General features: G+C 48.2%; 1 protein-coding gene across 5 annotated transcripts in view; it reads left to right on the top strand.

Annotated features, from left to right (window-relative positions):
- Nucleotides 1-19,061, top strand: part of NAV2 (neuron navigator 2) — a 695,198-nt gene that overhangs the window by 568,503 nt on the left and 107,634 nt on the right. For all 5 annotated transcript variants that reach the window (XR_013958993.1, XM_080640408.1, XM_080640409.1 and 2 more), the window contains one exon: nucleotides 13,404-13,526. Coding sequence is in view for 4 of the 5 variants with exons in the window: in XM_080640408.1 (XP_080496534.1) it covers nucleotides 13,404-13,526 (123 nt within the window). In the remaining variant the exon portion in view is untranslated. The remainder of the gene's footprint in view (nucleotides 1-13,403; nucleotides 13,527-19,061) is intronic.

Below are 19,061 nucleotides of genomic sequence, written 5' to 3' on the forward strand. Positions count from 1 at the left end.
GCCAGCCTGGGTGTGGTCGCAGGACACCAAAGCTGTTCATTCTGAAAATTATCTCACCCACATCCCCTTTTTTAAAACACAAACATCTGCCCTAGTCAGTTTTGCTCAGTGGTTGGAGCGTCAGCCTGCGGACTGAAGAGTTGAGGTTTGATTCTGGTCAAGGGCATGTACCTCGGTTGCAGGCTCGATCCCTGGGCCCAGTTGGTGCGCATGCAGGAGGCAACCAATCAATGTGTCTCTCTCACATCCATGTTTCTCTCTCCCTCCCTTCCACTCTCTCAAAAAATCAATGGGGGGGTGGTGGGGGGGAGAAATCCTTGGGTGAGGATTAACACAAAAATAAATAAAAATAATAATCAATTAAAAAATAAACACAGAAATTGTGCTCGCCTCCTTTCCCTGCTGCAGGTTCTGGAAGATACAGGAGTGGGAGGCAGAGTGGACTGTGACTATTGAGAGTCACTGTGAGCTCAGCGTCTGCACACTACCCAGGCTGTTAGTGAAAGTCACACTCTGTAGGTCGTGTCACGCAAACGGTAGTTATTTAAAGAGTAAAAATGTTACAGTATTGAATGTGCTCGCTCCAGCTGTGCAGGGTCTGGGAAATCCAGCTGTGCCCAGCCTCATTTGAAGAACTACTTCAGCTGCCCTGAATCCCATTCTTGTGCAAGTACAAGCATTTGAATACGTTGAAAAGTGAGGAAACGTGTCAGGAACCCTGTTCTTTTTGTCTGTGATCACCAGACAGCTGTTATGACTGCAGTTCCTGCTGCACTGGTGGAAGGTAATCTGAGTAGCCTGTAGGCAACCGATTTCTTCCTTCTGCTCTCGAGGCCATGGGCCTGTGCTCAGGTCCCTGTTAGCCTGCCCTTCCCACCAGAGTGGGGCAGCTGCCGCTGGGGGGGCCCCTGTCGCTCTCAGTGACACCACCCTGTGCTGCTCTTTGTGCACAAGCGAGCTGATTGGCCTGAGTGCTTGGCCACGTGGCTTCTGGGTGTCTGTCTCATGCCCAAGTCACCTCCAACAGCTGTCCTGCTATGAGGAGGAGGGACATGCTCGTCTACACAGTCGGTGCTACACCTGCCCCTGTTTCAAAAACGCCAGTGGCACCATCCAGGCCCATACATGTTGGAATTCTAGGAGGAAACAGTTTTTACCTTTGGTTTAAATGGTAAATTTATAACATCAGATGTGCTCTTTCAAACTGCTGCTCCACCCCGGAGATGGGCCCACTCCCACTGAGAGCCAAGGCTCTGGGCCCCTGGGGTTCTGTTTCTGAGCCCTGAGCATGTGAAGACGTGGGAAAGCGAGCAGGGTCAGGCCTCCTGTGTCGCCAGCTGTTGTGTCTGTGCATTTAGAGGCAGGGAATTTGAGCATCTTGGGGTCACCCAATTTTGCTTAATCCCCATGCTTGAAGGCCAGAGGCCTTTATATTTCTTTAGTAGTATATTTATTGAATCCCATTTAGAATGAGTGTCCAGCATAATGATACTTTTTACTTTTTTTTTTCTTTTTTAAGAAAATGATATTAATGAAAATATCACCTGGCAGAAATTTAGCATCTAAGGCCACACGGTGAACTCACTGCACATTGTAGGTCCTTTGCATTGGCATGTTTGTCTGTGCGACCTCTCTAATTTCCTTGCCCCAACCCAAGGGGCACCTGCTCACCCTTCCAGGTGCCACTGGAGAGTTCCTTCCTCTAAGCAGCCCTTTCTGGCCTCTCCCTGCTCTGCCCCTTGCTGAACCCCACGCAACATCTGCAGGCCTGTTTCCCCCACCCAGACACTGAGCCCCCCTCGAGGTCAAGGACTTAGTCTGAGTCTCATTCCCAGCACACAGGCCAGGGCCTGCCTCACAGTAAGGGCTGCATAAGTGTGTATTGAACAAATGATACCACCTCCAAACGGGCACCATCTCGAGGGCAGCAGCCTGCATGTGGCGCTAGTGCAGCCCCGCAGCGGCTTCCAGAAACCCTGGCTGGGGTTGGGAGAGGCCCCCAAGGCTGCTCTGCACCTCAGTTGGCAGAAGGGGTTAGTCACCTTCCTGCCCCACTGTTCTCCGTGCATCTTGACGGTTTCTTTAGCCGCAGCCCTGGGAGGACAAGGCGAAACTTGCAGGGGCCCAAACGGAGCGCCGGCTGGCTTCTCGCCAGTTTGGTCGTGACTATGGTTGTTACCTGGGGGGGTGTCTCCATGAAACCAGACGAGGAGACACTGGCTGTCTGGCTCCCGCCCCTGGGGTGCTTGTCATCCATAAAAGGTAACACACAATCCCAAAAACCATCATAAATTCCGCTGACCTAATGGGAACGTGGACGTGTGTCCTAGAGCACTTTGGGGTTGGGAAGGCGTGTCTGGAGTCACAGGAACGATAAGGTGCAGCAGCGTCCAGGCGGCTGGTGAGCACGTCTGGGAGGAAGGATGTTTTGACAAAGTGGGAGGCTTTTCCAGGGGACTGGCATCTAATTCGCCCCTGCTGCGTCACCCACACATCGCCCAGTATCTGCATTCAGTGTGCCAGGCGCTGCTCACTCATGCTCACTCGTCTGGGCTTCCACAGTTGCACTGTTCTGAGGCCTGTAGGCTTGTATGTCCAAGACCATGAGTTCATGGATATTTTGGAAAAACTTTGGAGTCCTCACAATGCTTATTGAGCCTTAATGTGAAATGGAGGGGCCCGCAGGGATCAGGTACTGTTAACATGCACATTGTCCCCTTAATATAGAGGGCCACGACTAGTCATGGTGAGGATTTGAAAGTTAAATTACATTAAGTGACTATTTGGCCATTAGGGAAACTGAGGCCAGTCTGGCTCACAGTTCCTCCATCTAGGTCTCAAGATTTAATTCAGCACTTCTGATCCTCACTACCTGCAAGAAATTATGTGCATGTCTGTTAAAATGCTGGTTTGGCCCTGGCCGGTGTAGCTCAGTGTTTAGAGTGTCACTAACTGAAGGGTCACAGGTTGGATTCCAGATCAAGGGCACGTACCTAGGCTGCGGGTTCAATACGCACCCCCTCGGTGTGTGTGGGAGGCAACCAATCAATGTGTCTCTCTCACAGTGATGTTTCTCTCTCTCTCTCTCTCTCTCTCTCTCTCTCTCTCTCTCTCTCTCTCTCTCTGTCTCTCTCTCTTTCCTTCCCTTCCTCTCTTCCACTCTCTAAAAGTCAATGGGGGGAAAATGCAGGTTTGGGGGAAGGGATGATTAGGGGGAGGATGGCATTTTAAGGGTAATAAAACTCTATCTGTATAATACCATGATGGTGGATACATAATATGCATTTGCCAAAACCCATACAACACACAGTGAACCCGAATCTAAACCATGGACTTTGGTTAGTAATAAGGTATGAATATTATTAATGACATTACTAATAATGAATGTAGTTATTCATATGAAATAATGCATCAGTATCTGTTCATCAATTTTAGCAAATGCATCACACTAATGCAAGATGTTAATAGGGGAGACTGGTGGTAGGAGAGAGGGAGTGTATTGGAGCTCTACTTTCTGTGCAATTTCTCTGTAAACCTCAAATGCTCTAAAAAAAAAAAAAAAATAGAGCAGGGTGTGGGCCCCACTAATGACATTCTGCCTCTGTGAAGCCGGGGCCTGGAAACGTGCCCTTTCTTTCTTGGGTTCCCCAGGTGACTCAGGTGTATTCCAGAGGTTTGAGAATTCCTGGCCGTCAGTCAGCCTCCTTTCACCATCTGTTTCATTCCAGGAAGGAGCTTAAAGGGGCTTTGTCTGGAGAACTGTCTCCTGTGTGTTAGCATGTGTTTCATCTTTCAGTGGGTGGACAGAAAGCTTCCTGTGCTAGTGCGAGAGGCGCTGCTGCAATGCCACGCTGACAGCAGAGCCACAATAAAGAGAATCGGGGCCCGACCACGTTCCGGGCGTGGGGCTGTCAGATTCCCCGCGTGTGCAGCCTCTGCCAGCTCCCATTTCAAACTGGCATAGTGACAGACTAGTCTGAAAAGTGTGCGTGTGTGTCGATCCAAATGGGAGTGATCGATCCACTCTTGTTATAATCCCTGGCTCTCTGTGTGATTGTGTGTTTTATTAGTAAAAATGGTGGATTTTTTACATTAACACACTTTTGGAGTTGATAGGTGCACAGACCCTTAAGGAGGCTAAACCGAAATGCTGTGGAAATGGGTGCCATGTGGAATTTTGTTAAACGTGTGAAATTTCACCTGGTATTTTGTGAAAGTCACACAGACCCTGGCAGCGTGTTTCTTCACCAGGCAGGAATTTCCCCACTTGCTCAATCCCTCCTCCGCTAGGAGTTTGGCGAGAGCAAGCCCGAACCCAAAGCGGTGGTGAGGTTGAGCCTGTGTGCAAAAATTCAGGGTGACGTGTGAGTTACAGCAATGCCCTGGGCACGGCTGAGTCAGCTCAGAGCAAACACAGCCCAGAGCCTTGGGGTGTGGAAACTCTCAGAGAAAGTGCTGAAAGGCCCATCTCAGCCAGGACCACCTTCTGCCTTAGCTCAGGAGAGGGGCCCCGAGCATGGAGTCTGGGGAGGGGTCTGTGAACCTGACTCACACTGGATGCACGATTTGGACAATATGTGAGATCTCGTGTTCCATCGCTTTCAGCAGTTTCCCAAAAGGGCCCATACCTTAAGAAGATTTAGGAATTTCTGCTTTAGCTAGCGGTTGCTAAGCAGTTTGGGTTGTATAAAGAGCTTGTTCCTCTATTAGGAGGAACAAGCTCTTTGTTTTTAAATACCACCTGTGCCATGCTACTGAAATATCGTGTTAACTATGACAGCTACACAAAACATAGGAATGCAAGGGGGCGCGATAAGTCTACACAGAAGCACTTCAGTTTCCCCTGTGGGTCATCTGCTCCCCATACAGAGCCCAGTGCTTTCCACTCTCTACTTGTACTCAAAGCTTGTGGAACCGCAGCATCTGATTCAGGAGGTCGGGATACTGCACTTCTGCAAGGTTGCCAGGCAATGCTGAAGCTGCTGGTCCCTGGTCCAGATTTTGAGTGGCAGGTAGAGGGCCAGGCACGTGACCCCAGCAGTGTACCTTTGCAGCACTTAACTTTAGGACAGTGGTCGGTAAACTCATTAGTCAACAGAGCCAAATATCAACAAGTACAACGATTGAAATTTCTTTTGAGAGCCAAATTTTTGAACTTAAACTTCTTCTAACACCATTTCTTCAAAATAGACTCTCCCAGGCCGTGGTAATATGTGGAAGAGCCACACTCAAGGGGCCAAAGAGCCGCATGTGGCTCGCGAGCCGCAGTTTGCTGACCGCGGCTTTAGGAAATGAAGTCTGTGGCACACCCCCCTGCTCCCAGTGAGGCCTCAAGGAGGCCCGGAGACACTGTGACACCTCCTTCACCCAGGCTTGCCTTCTCCTGCAGCTGCCTTGGTCCCCATGGTCTGCCGGAGCTGGGCTCTTGTCTGACTAGCTTGGCAACGTCGGTGCAGTGCTCCCCAAGGAGGCGTGCTCTGTGACTGGCTGGCTAAAGGAGGCTCCAGACCTCCTGAGCCCAGTCCCTTCTGTGGCAGCTTGACTTCCTGCCACACCGGGATCAGAGAACACACGGGGTTTTCCCAGCCACCTGGTTGCTTCCCAGGCAGGACTCCGTGAGATGGAAAGGAGGTGCAGACCAGCCAGGGCAGGGGCCGCTGTCCCCTGAGCTGTGGATATTCCCGGTTGGTGGCTCGGGCCATTGGAGGAGCTCCCCTCATTGACAGCGTTTGCCATGGTCCTGGTCCGTGCTTTGGGTCGAGGTGGCTCCTGGCGTGGCCTCGGGTGGCAGCTCCAGGCTTGAGCAAAATAAGGGAAGCGTCTGCTAGAGATGAGAATGGAGCTCCCACATCCTCCTAAAAGGAGTCAGATCCCAGCGTGGTGAGGAACTGAAGAGGCAGCAGGGCTGCCAGGCGCCCCAGCTCTGCATCCAGCAGAAAGGTAGGAAACTGCTGGGGTTCGCTAGGCCCGTCTCCCCTCTGCCCTCTGCCGGCAGAGTCCCCAGAGACGTGGAAACAAATGTTTCTCGAGTATCTGTATTGTCCTGCCCAGATTATTTATATTAAAGTCCTGTTGTTACAGGGAAAGACCTGCCAACCTTGGGCTTTCTCTCCAAAGGCTGCTGTTGGTTTTGTTTCATTGTGTATACGTTTGGGACGACCCATAACAGAGAAACAGCTCCATGTTCTCTGATCACAATTCACCTTTATTTGGATTAAAAATATTAACTATATCCTGAGAGGAGGGCATTAGAATCACTCTGCAATACGTCTCTGTCCTTGTCATTTGGGGTGGAGGCAGTGGGCAGAGGTAAATGAAATATGCCATATTTGCACAAGTTCTTGTACCTAAAAATGTGGAGGTTTTTCCAAGTGTTTCCTCAATAAAATTTTAAGTGTTCGCCTAAATTTGAGTGGGGTGGTTCTATAATTAGCACTGACAAATCAAGCCCATTTTTGTCCCAATCATCTTTTGCATTTCAAATGCAATTCTGTTCTACCCTTGAGTCAAATGTAGCGGTTTCTTTTTCCGCCATGAAGATCTGCTTTCTTCCCAAAGATTCAGGCGGCTCTGTTAGACTAGCTTGTCCATTTGTCCTTCTGTGACCCAGAGTGAAGTTTGCTCAACTGACTTCCAAGAGGCCCTAAACCAAAGGGATCCTTTTACAGGTTTGTCCAGAAACTCAATTTACATCCTAATGAACTTGGGGAATGAATGTCAGGCCGCATTGTAAGGAGTAGAAGGCACTGTGAGAGCCAGTGTTGTTTGGGGAGTTGGATGTTGGTGAGAGGCTCAACTTCAAGGCCTTCATCAGCCCACATCCTTGCTTTTAACCTCACTTCTCAAAGTATGTGTTGATATAAGTGTTCATTTTTTATATTGATATTGGCAAGGAAAATTTTACATATTTCTTTCATTCTGTTTTCTTTACCATGTTCACAGTTGAACCAAAAGGGTGTCCAGAAAACATAGACAGGCTGACATGTCTTTAAAGAAAAGCATTCGTCTAGGCTTGATATTTTTCTTTCTCCTGTTTGCACGGCTTTCATTTCTCATATCCGAGGGATTTTTAGATTTTTTTTAATGTCATGCTCTGTTAGCAATGTGCTGAACTAGATCAGGGCAGTACGTGTTTCTCACCCTCCCGTCTTTCTCACCTTCCCAGTCCCCGACCAAAGGTCAGGAACTTTGGAGGTCAGTGAAGGTCCGTTTGTCACCTTTGCAGGCCATGTTGAACTGTGAACCTTGAAAACAAGGAGCCACCTGTCCCTCCTTCCCAAGGTGACGCACAAGGCCAGCCTCACCGGTTTCTCATTGTTGCCTCATTAAATTTAAATAAGAGGAGAGACCTATTAACTGAACGTTGGACTCAGAATCTAGTGTATTTGTTTTAACACAGTGGTCGGCAAACTGCGGCTCGTGAGTCACATGCGGCCTTTGGCCCCTTGAGTGTGGCTCTTCCACAAAATACCACGGCCTGGGCGAGTCTATTTTGAAGAAGTGGCGTTAGAAGAAGTTTAAGTTTAAAAAATTAGGCTCTCAAAAGAAATTTCAATCGTTGTACTGTTGATATTTGGCTCTGTTGACTAATGAGTTTGCCGACCACTGTTCTAACAGGTCCTATTAGATGCGAGAGCTCCTTCATAGCTAGTGTCAGTTACACGGGAGGCACCTATTTTGTTGAGAAACTTCTTGTAATACGCACGTCACCCCCACAGACCTCTCTTGGCTGGAGGGATGGTGAGGTCTACCCTGCAAGTCTGGCCATTCCCCAGATGCCTGGGGTGACTCAGGGAGGATTCAGACAGATGGTGCATCCTGAAAAATCTGTAGAAGGGAATAGCAGTGAGAAGATGCTCACCAAAAATGGAGTCATGAGTGAGGGTTCCCTTTGAAACAGAAGCCAGAGCCGGCTACTCATTAGCTTAGTACCTACCTTCATAGCTCCCCAGGTTCTCAGGCAGAGGTCTCCACCCCAGCTGGCATGCAAGCCCTTCCTGACTGCGCCCCAGTCCCCACACAGCCTAGCTGATGTCTTTGCTCCTGATGTTCCAGCCACGGTGAACTACTTGCCCTTCTCCTAACTTACCCTCCCCTCCCTTTCTCTTTGCCTTTGTCCATGTTATCCAGGTACCTAGATGGATGTTGCTCCTCTGGCTGGCAAACTCCTCTGCACCCTTCAAGGGCCAGCTTAGCCAGCACCCCTCTGTGGCACCTTCCCCATGTGCTCAGGGCCTGGTGTACATCATCTGTGATACTGCTCTTCACCTAGGGGTAGTTACCTGTTCTATGATTGAGCCCCTTGTAGGCTTTGAGCTATGCCAGAGCAGGGCAAGCACTGGGCCTTTCCATCTCTGTACCTGGCACAGAGCCTGCTGTTGATGGAACTGAAGAGGGAGGTGGTTATGCAGTCATTGCACTGTGATAAGCGTTCCCGACGAGCCCAGCACTGGGCTGTCTGCGCACTGTCTCTCCCCCACCACAGCCCTGTGAGGCCAGTCTGCAGCTCCACCCATCCTGCAGATGTGGAAACTGAAATTCAAAGAAAATATACCCAGAAAGTGACAGCTGAGATTTGAACCCATCTGCTTGCACTGTGATCTTGACCCCAGTTTTATTTTCTTCGTCAGAAAACTAGAGATAATACACTTGATAGGACTTAGGTGAAGCCCTTCGCACAGTACCCAGCAAGCGTCAGTAATGGTTAGTTCATGTTCATAGTGATGTGTGTGAGGTCGCTTTGCTAGCAAGGGGCAGAGGAGACCTGGAACCCAGGCCTGTCTGAACACAGAGCCCTGTTTCTAGCTCCGATGTTCGTTGGCCACCCCAGAGTACCCCAGCCTCGAACAGCAAGGGAAACACCCCACAGACACCTTGTGTCTTTAGCAGAGGCTCCCACTCTCCATCCCAGCCCTAGTGGAAGCGGTGGAAGGCGAGGCAGCGAGCCCCCTCCATCCATCGCTGCAGAACTCGGGAGGGAATATGGAATCCTTCAGTTGCTTGGCCGCTCAGGCAGGACCTCGTCGAGCAAATTCTAGGATGTTACCAGCACCTCGTTAGGCTCCAGCACTAGTTGTTTATTTCCCCAAGGAGAAGGAAACCAGCACAGGGCTCAGGATTCAGTCCCTGGATCAGCGGGTTCCTTTCCTTGTGACCTCAGGCAAGTTATTTCATCTCCACTCTACGTGCGCCTCCCAAAATCTCCCCAAGATGGGGCGCAGCCATCACTCCTACCCCCGTCCCCCCCACCACCACCCTGCCCCGAGCCTTCAGACACACCAGCCTTTCTAACTGCTGGGCAAGGGCTGGTGTTTCAGAAGAACATGCCAGTGATGGCTTCCCCTGTGAATTATGCTTTCTTTCCTGTATAAGTTATTATTAACTTGATCACAGCAGTCTACATTAACGTATTCTATAGACAATTTCTATGCAAACTTGGATTGAGCAAAAAAATGTATCTTTGTATTGAGGCTAGAGAGTTACTGAAAAATAGATGCCAAGCTTTTTTGTAAATCAGACTGTTGTAATCAGTGGATAATAACTTAGAAATAAGTATGTCAAATTAGATTCTTTTGAATATAAGGCTGGTTCTAGTGACAACTATCCCCAGTGCTATGCCGTCTGCTAATGAGAACATTCAACAGAATTTATTTTGGATAATATTATAAAAAATATAGGATTTAATATTTCTACAAACCTCTAGGAGAAAAAGTAAATTCCCTCTCTCTCTCTCTCTCTCTCTCTCTCTCTCTCACACACACACACACACACACACACACACACATACACACACACACACACACATGAATGAATGAATGAATGAATGAATGAATGAAATAGATTTGCAATAAAACTGAATTATTATCAGATGAGTTGCATTCAGCTCCCTAACTTTCAGGTGCATTTTAGAAGGCAGAGGATCTGGATTTAGCCTTGGCTTTCCCTTCCTCTCTGTCTAAACAAAATTGGAATTCCCAGCACCAGCCAAGCCAATTTATCACATCAGTCCCACCCTCCAAGGCCTTCCCACTGTCATTGGTGGTCATTTTTCAACCAAACTATATTGCAACTGGGTGCTGCCAGGCTGGGCTGCATCACGTCTCAGTGCCCCATCTCGGGAATGCTGACCAGGCTCTGTGCTCCGCCCTTCACAGAAAGCCAGGGGTGTTGTGTGTGGGCCTCATCTACATGCCCGGGTACGTGTAATTGCCCAACTGTGTGTGTTGTTTCACCGGCAATAAAAATCTGGCAGGGAAGTGAATGCTAAAGTTAGTTTATCCTTTGACAAGATCTCCCCAGTTGGAAATTTTTTGTTTATCTATATGCTTGAAAGGACTTTACTGACATCAAATTAACTGCCTTGCTTAATGGTGCAAGATTGTGTTTTGAAGAGCTTCCATGGAATTGTCCTTGAAAGGACATTTGCTCTAGCAAGTCTAGCCTCTGGCAAAGTTACTGCATCTGGGTGCAGGTGATTTTCTCTGCATGTGCGAGTTGTAGGATGTGTGCATGTAGCCCACTGCTGGACCACGAGTCACTACCTCTGTTGGATGGGTGGGTGGAAGGATGGAGAGACAGGTGGACAGACTGACAGGTCATTTACTTTGCCTTGCCATATGTCTTAGATGTCAAGTTTGCTGACATTTAAGAAGAAGGAAAACCTGTAATTGGTGTCCTTCCAACAAGTTCTTGCTACACCCCACCCGATGACTCTGTTTTTGGGCTTCACTCATTCAACAACAATAGTATTTAAGAAGCACTGAGGATGTGCTAGGCACATGGGATACAGAGCTGAACAAAATAAGAATAGTCCCTGCCTTCAGGGAAGTTACTGTCTTGTATGGGAGAGGCAAGCATTAAAAAGTAATTACACAAAGAATTATTTAACTCCAGCTGTCATCACTTTTTTAAATTAATATGTAATTTATATACCATAAAATTCACCATTTAAAGTACAAAATTCAGTGGTATTTGTTTCTTTAGGCTTAAACAACAAACATTTATTTCAGACACTACCGGCGTCTGGGAAGTTTAAAATTAAAGTGTCTGAAGATTCGATTCATGGTGGGGGTGTCTTCCTGGCTTGCACACAGCCATCTTTTTGCTATTTCCTCTGGAGAGATGGTGAGAGAGAGAAGGGGGTGGGGAGCAGGGGAGAGAAAGAGAGAGAAACATCGATGTGAGAGAGAAAAGTTGATCAGTTGCCTTCCTTATACACCCAACCAGGGACCAAACCCACAACCCAGGTATGTGCCCTGGGAAGTGAACTGGCAACCATTTGGTGCAAAGGATGATGCTCAACCAACTGAGCCACTTAGGTCATTTTTAAGAGTGGAAAAACTTCCCCAGAAGTCTCCAGCAGACTTGACTTCATTAGCCAAATTTATATCATACAACCCATTTCTAAACTAGTCAGTGGCAAGGCGTATAGAAGTCCTATGATTGGCTTAGACTAGTCAAGCTCATGGCCCTCTCACCCTCCCTGAGAAAAACAAAATTAGGAGGAGAGTGGATTGGGAAGGCAGTTTCAGTGGTTTTTAGTCTATTCACAAAGTGCTGCTTGTCGTTAATATGGTACAGTTGAATGAAAAGCTCAGCCTGTCCTGTTGTGTGGTTGGCACAACCACAAACAATTGGTTTGACTGACTCCTACAGTTTCCATTATGTTGGCATTGCATTGTCTGTGGTCTTTAATGTCATAACTGGGGGCAAGGGGGAGACATCAGAGTTCAATTCAGGCATGGTGTCCTGGAAGCTGCTCTACGGGAAGTTCTCTGTCCCATCCTGGGAGCTCCTTCTCACCCCAGATGGCTCCCCTGAGCACTCTCTTCTCTGCCCCTAACTTGAACTTCCTGGTTCTGGGCAACCCCCGCAGCATCTTATAATTCCGTTTTCTAAGAATATGTCACAAGAAGTTCCCAAACGGGAGGGGGAAAAATTCAAGAATTGAAAACCATTAGGATCTAACCCGTATATTCTAAAGCTAAAATATTAGAATCTGTGGCCCTAACCAGTTTGGCTCAATGGATAGAGTGTGGGCCTTTGGACCAAAGTGTCCCATGTTCAATTCCTGTCAAGGGCACGTACCTTGGTTGCAGGCTCCTCCTCAGCCTGGGCCCTGGTCAGACACGTGCAGGAGGCACCCAATAGATGTGTTTGTCTCACATCGATGTTACTCTGTCTTGCCCTCTCTCTTCCCCTCTCCCTAAAAAAATCAATGGAAAAATATCCTCAGGTGAGAATTAATACCAACAACAAAATGTGTGTGTGTGTGTGTGTGTGTGTGTGTGTGTGTGTGTGTTAGATTCTGTGAAACATTCCGTCATGTAGCTCAGCTGACTTTTTCAGGAAAATAAGCTACTCATGGGTCTTCTTTTGACTTGAAATGTAAAATACATTGTCAGACCCCTTGCAGGTCTTTCTCATGGGCCCGTGTAGGAATTAAAGGGAATTGAGTTTGGTTTCTTGCTCTGCCCAGGTTTTGCTTTGCCTTTCGGTTCTCTGGAGAAGGGCAGTGACACAGCAGTCTCCTTTATCGGGTTGTGAGGGAGCCAAGGTAGAGGGGGAAAGCTGCTTCGAATCTGAACCACCTCCTACTGCTGACTCAGGAACGCGTCTGGTCTGTGGACAGTCAGCCATCGATACAGAAAGTCCCATGGGTCACCCCCCTTCCCTGGACAACACCGATTTCATCAGAAGATAGTATTGTTGCATCACCAAGAGATCCAGAGAGCAGTACATTAGCATTCGTGTTATTCAGAGAGCTTTGTGACAATCACCTGAAGACATCAGTGTTAAAGGTGAATGCATCGTAGATACTTCAGGATGATGACAACCCTAAGGATGTCTCTCCTTTGTAGGTTCCACTGCACATTGCAGAGCACTTTCACAGGCCTTATCTCACTAATGCCCACCTTCGCCTTGTGAGGTGGGAAGGCTGTGATATGCCCATCATTTAATGAAAACCCCAGAGAAGTGACTTGCCTGTGATGCCTCTCTTATCCTCTAGCCTTTCTTTCCACCTCTCTCAAAAGCTTGCCTGCCTCCTCCAGGGCCCTGTTCTGCACTGTTGTTTTCTCTGATGTGCTTATGACTTGTCAGTTTCATTCACAGGACTTGGATAAAAAACCTGCTTGTATAATAGCTGACACATCTGGCTGTTAATTTTATTCACTAGTTCCCTTCTGCTTCACAGATTCCTGTGAGTATGGGTTAATTAAGTGGAGTTCTATTTTTGCTAGTGAGCTGGTGATCCTTTGGGCTGACTCGGTGGCCGAGTGAGTCTGGGCTGCCATCAGTGACGGAGCCTCGGTGAAGCCTCGGTGCCTTCCCTGGACATGAATGACGAGACTGTACGAGACTTGCTTTTGACCATACGTTTGCATCCTCCTCTTCTTTTAAAGGTACATGACCGATGGCGGACTTGGCCTCTATACCCGCCGCCTGAACCGGCTCCCTGATGGGATGGCTGTAGTGCGGGAGACCCTGCAAAGAAACACCTCCCTGGGCCTCGGAGACGCCGACAGGTAAGCGGCTCCACTTGGGGTTGGCCAGGTGCAGGGGTCCTTCCACAGCGGCCTGAGAAATGAGGGTGGTGATACTAAGAGCGAATGGGGGGCTGCTTCACCCACATGGAGGCTCGGAGGCCCGAAGCCATGCCTGGGGTGAGCAGCAGACACAGTAGGAAGGAGGGGGCTGAAAGGTGCTCCAGCTCTGCTCTGCGTCAGACGGTGCTTCTGAGAGCGAGAGCACAGGGAGTTCAGGCTGGAGTCCTTTTCGTTGTTGTTTTGACTGTTGCTATGCATCTTGGACAGCTCAGCAGGCCCCTGGGATCTGCTTTCCTTCCTCTGTTTGGCAGCTTTCTAGGCACTGCAGCTTGGAACAGAGTCCCTCGGGATGCACAGGTGTGTGTGCAGATGGGAGCTCCGGCCTCAGCTGAGCTGGCCTCACCCTCAGTCTCCCGTTGCCTGGTAATGGGAGGCAAGGCTTAAGTGTTCAGACTTATACACCTGCCCTGAGATTAGAGCGCTGAGCAGTTGAGGTTATATAGGGCATCACCAGTCTTCATTGCTGCTACTATCAGAGACGAAAAAAGCTTCAGAAAACACTAGAATAAAGAAAGAGGGATACTTGGCATCTAAGTTTCTAGTCCTTACTCTGACACAAACCTATTCTGTGACTGTGAGCAATCTATTAGAGAAGAGGTTTGGGCCGTTGTGATTCCTAAGACCCCTTCGAGCGCCTTGGTGCTGTATCTCTAGATTTCAGCACCTTCAGGGACCTGTCTGTGCCAGGATTTTTTTGACATACTTGACCTCTCTCCACATCTGGGCTGGTGAGACATACCGTGGAATTTAGATGTGAGGGGTGCTAACCCTCAGGTGTTGGAAAGCCAAATATTCGTAGCACAAGCCCAGCTTCTTGTCGTTCTCTTATCAGAGCACACTGTTTACAAGGAGTTAGGGGACTTTGTGGTTCTCTGGCTTCAGAGGAATAGGGCAGCGTACTAAAGAGGCAGACACCGAAGGCACCCCCAGAAATGGGATTTGCTGAAGGGAAGTCTTCACATTCTCTCAGGAAGGCTGGGGAGCTTCGGCTGATGGAGAGAGCATGCTGCATTAGCGTGAGGAATGGGGACCTGGCCCAGGCTCTGCCACTGACTGGAGTCCGTACTTTTCAGAGTCCAACCCGCTCCCTCCGCCCCCATGGGTCCAAGGTGGTGATTTGTACGAGAGATGACAAAAGGCTTTCCACACCAGTGCCAGCTCGAGTCAGTTGTGTTCCTGTAATTACTTTTTTTTAAAGGAGTAGTTTGGAGATTCCACAGAAAGATGAATCATGAGAGGGCTCTTTCTAAAGGTAAAGCTCTCTAGAAATAAAATCTTCAGAGTAAATATTATCAGGGGGAAAAGTCAGCTGTTGTGACACTCCCACTGGAGATTTCACAATCTCGCCAAATTATTTTGCTTGTTTGTGCTCTCCTGTAAACACGTAATTGGTTAATAAATCCATTAGCATGAAGTGCAGGCCTTACAAGGTACGTCTCCCCTTGTAGCAAAAGAAGACTCTGCACTAGGCAGTTTAATTTAATGCTTCATTGCAGGGCTAATGGAATTATCACAGATCACAGCTGAGCTTGGTTCTGCTGTTGGAGGTGGAGGGTCCGGGTGCGGGCTGGGAAGATGATAGCACCTGTTATGTTTTTCTAGTCCAGCCTATATGTGCTGGGACCATGCAGACAGCAATGTCTTCTGGTTCCCCCCAGATGTGAGGTTAAGTGGCTAACTGACCAACTTTTAAAGAAAGAGCTCAGGTGGCTTTTAAAAAATAGGATTTAATAATGCTTATAAGTTTTCTGTCTCATATAAGTATTGACCTATAGGCAGTGAGATATTTTGCATTATTCTGGAATTAGTTAAATTTCTTTAATCTCCAAAAGTATTGTGAACAGAATAATGATAAATTATTATTCCATCTTTGGCTCAATTGAAATGGTATTAGATTTGTTCCTGCAAAGTTCTTCATGAAAATCTCTTCCCAAAACTGTATTCTAGATGCGTGTCCCTCAACATGGGAGGCTCACATTGGTAGGATAGGAAATAATTGTAGATGGCAGACAGGGAAGTATTTCTTTTTAACAATTACACTTATCACTATGCCCTGGTCAGGTGGCTCAAAGGTTACAGGTTTGATCCTGGTTGGGAGGCAACCAATCGATGTTTCTCTCTCTCTCTCTTTCTCTCTCTCTCTCTCTCTCTCTCTCTCTCTCTCTCTTACTCTCTCTCCCTTTTTACCTTTCTCCCTCCTTCCCTCCCTCCCTCTCAAATCAATGAAAAAAATAATCTATAATAATAAAAGCATAATATGCTAATTAGACCAGATGTCCTTCCGTCCTCTAGTAATAGAATAAAATCAATGAAAACATATCCTTAGGTGAGGATTAAAAAAATCAACTTATACCTATCACATCAAACCATGATTTTACAAATATTGCTTAGGGTAAGAATAGTGTCAGCTATTTCATGTGAAATATCAAGGTAGACTATCACAGATGGTGTGCAGATATATTATTTTTTTAAAAGGTTGTATGGAAATGGCTGGCTGCAAGTTAGGCAAGCCTATTCTTGTCCCCGCAATTGGAAATATGTCCTTTAAATAATTTAAATTAGATGAGTCGAAAAATGCAGAGAACCCAGCACCTTTCCAGAATCCTTCCCTTTTAACCTGAAACAAGCAGGTTCCAGAGCTGAGAGATTTCCAGCAAGTTCTTTATAAAAAGACAGCCCAGTCCTTAAGGATTCGCACACAAGCAGCAGATTGCTTCTACAAAGGAAGTAGGAAAAGTACTGGAGATGAGGCCCAGTTAGACCTCGGCCAGGGGAAGACAAGCATCCGAAGGGCAGGTCACCTCCCGTGGAACAGGAAAACCATTAACCTGAGCTGGCTGCTCCGCTGAACAGCCTGAAGGGCGCTGACCTACCCCCCTGACCTCCGCTGTTTGCAATAGGATGTGGCTGGGGTATCTTCAGGGTTATTAAAAGTAACTGATAGCAGTGTGTACCTTCGGAGCCTGGGAGATAGAGACCAGGTCAGCTGTGAGTCTCGATGTCACCAGCAGCTTCTGAGAAACAGTAAGGGACGATAGTAAACTCAGAGGCCCGTCTGCCCTTGATCTCCTGTCACTCCTCAGGGCTGCCACCCGGGGCTCCAGTTTTCACCCGACAGTCATCAGTGGCTACAAGAGCCAGCGAACAAGAGCCAGCAGCTGAAAAGGGAGGATCAAAGGGGACCCATAGAGGTGGCTTATTACAAGTCAGGGGCCCCAGATAACAACAAGTAAAGAGAACTTTGGCATGAAGGTCTCTGGCCAGGCAGCCTGGCAAGAAGAAGAAATACACCCCAGGAACACCGAGGGGCTGGGATCCCAGACAAGCAAAAGGGTTGTTGGACTCCTGCCAGCTCCTACATGCACCACTGTCCCCTCAGCACCCTCAGAAGTTCTTGAACTCCAGCGAGTGGCATGCTTTCACAGCTTCAAGCACAGCCTTGGGGAAGTTTCCACTCCTGGGCCTCCTTCTTGGTTCTTGCAAGTCATCGCTGTGCTCACGGCCCTTTCTGTCAGCCCCCTCCTGCTCCCGCCTGCAGTGGGCACAGGCAGCTAGATGCTCCCCTAAACGGCACCCCTGGGTCATGGAACTGTCATTGAGAAAACAAGAAAGCCGGAATCCAGGCTGCTGTGTGCGCCGGAGCAGGACGACTTTGGAATTACTTGGCATCTTCCTTCTGAACCGTGAGAAGGAACTCCTACTGGACTCCAGTGGCTTTTATTGATTTGGGTAATGATAAAAATAGCAAAATAACGAATGCTGCGTGGTGGAACTTCAACCTGCGGCCTGAACAAAATGTAAATTGTGCCCTAGCTGGTTTCACTCAGTGGATAGAGCATCGACCCACAATTGAAGGTCTAGGTTCGATTCCAATCCAAGGGCATGTACCTCGGTTACAGGCTCCATCCCAGGTCCTGGTCCAGGTACATGCGGGCAGGAGGCAACAAATGGATGTTGCTCTTTCTCTGTCTCTCCCCTTCCCTTCCATTCTCTCTCTCTCAAAAAAAAAAAAAAAAAGAAAAATTATCCTCCTGTGAGGATTAACAAAAAATTAAAAAATATAAATCGCCCTCCATGATGCCAAGAAACCAAGAGGGAAGGAGAACCTGTTTTTCCCTCTTCTTACTGGGTTTCCTTGCCCCCCAAACCCTGAACGTTCTAGGTGTAGAGATTGTGCTCACAGTAGGAGTCCCTGCACTGACTTTCTGTCTGCGTGTGGAGCCCTGGCCTTGGCGCCCAGAGCTGTCCCACTTTCAGCTCGGATCGGGAGTCCCACGGTGTGAGGAGGTAACTATGCAGCCTGGTATTTGGCCAGCCTGCCAAGCTGAGCCTCCTTCCTCACTGGGACTGTCACAAGAGCCAGGGCATGCTTGGCTTTGTGATTTGTGTGGAACAAGGCAGCCTCCTGGCACCAAGCAGTGCAGCCACGGATTCAGGCCCGACCCACAGAGAGGAGATGAATCCAGGCCAGAGTTCCCGTGCTGCAGGTGGAGCTTACTCCCCTACCAGGTAGTAAGTCCTCCGTCTGGTCATTTCTGAGGCAGAGCCCCTGCTGGGATGTGCAGGCAGGGAAGGAACCCCAGTGGGAATGACTTCTCCCCTCGCCTTCCTGCCAAGCCTGTGGTAGGCAGAGTAATTACCCCCGTCCCCCTCCCCCCACCCCGGATGTCCATGGCTTGATCTCCAGAACCCGTGGATATGGTCTGCTACCTGGCCAGGGGGATATGGGACCACTGCGAGACGTGCACAAGGTGAAGGTGGTGAGCCTGTTGTAAAGTACTGAACAAAGATAAAACATTCTGATGATTCCTCAGACCTGCACGTCATCCAGGGCTCTCTGGGCTCCATCCCCTGGCTTCTCTTTTCTTTATAGGCAATTAATTAACAAGCCCTCTTCTTTCCGTAACAGCTTAGAGGAACCATATGTAATGAAAGAACAATTGTGTGTTAAGAGAAAGCACTAGGACCAGAGGAAGTGTGAGTTAGAATATGACATGTAGAAAAGGGAGGAAAGCCCTAACCCGTTTGGCTCAGTGGATAGAGCGTCGGCCTGCAGACTCAAGGGTCCCAGGTTTGATTCCGGTCAAGGGCATGTACCTTGGTTGCAGGCACATCCCCAGTAGGGGGTGTGCAGGAGGCAGCTGATTGATGTTTCTCTCTCATCGATGTTTCTAACTCTCTCTCCCTCTCCTTTCCTCTCTGTAAAAAAATCAACAAAATATATTTTTTTAAAAAAAAAGAAAAGAAAAGGGAGGAAATTGAGAATACAGATATACTAGCCATAGGTGCTACATGGTTGGATATTTGAGCATTGAGCTTCCTACCGACCTAAGTGAAAATGAACTTTGCCTTATTTCCCCTCACCCCCACCCCGTCCTGACCTCTCCCATACTATTTTGTCTTCATCTCTCCTTGCTTGGGTCCTTCCTCTCTCATTCTCCTTGCATTTTTTTT

The sequence above is a fragment of the Plecotus auritus genome (genome assembly GCF_963455305.1).
Source record: "Plecotus auritus genome assembly, chromosome: 9".
In the NCBI taxonomy this organism is placed as follows: Eukaryota; Metazoa; Chordata; class Mammalia; order Chiroptera; family Vespertilionidae; genus Plecotus; species Plecotus auritus.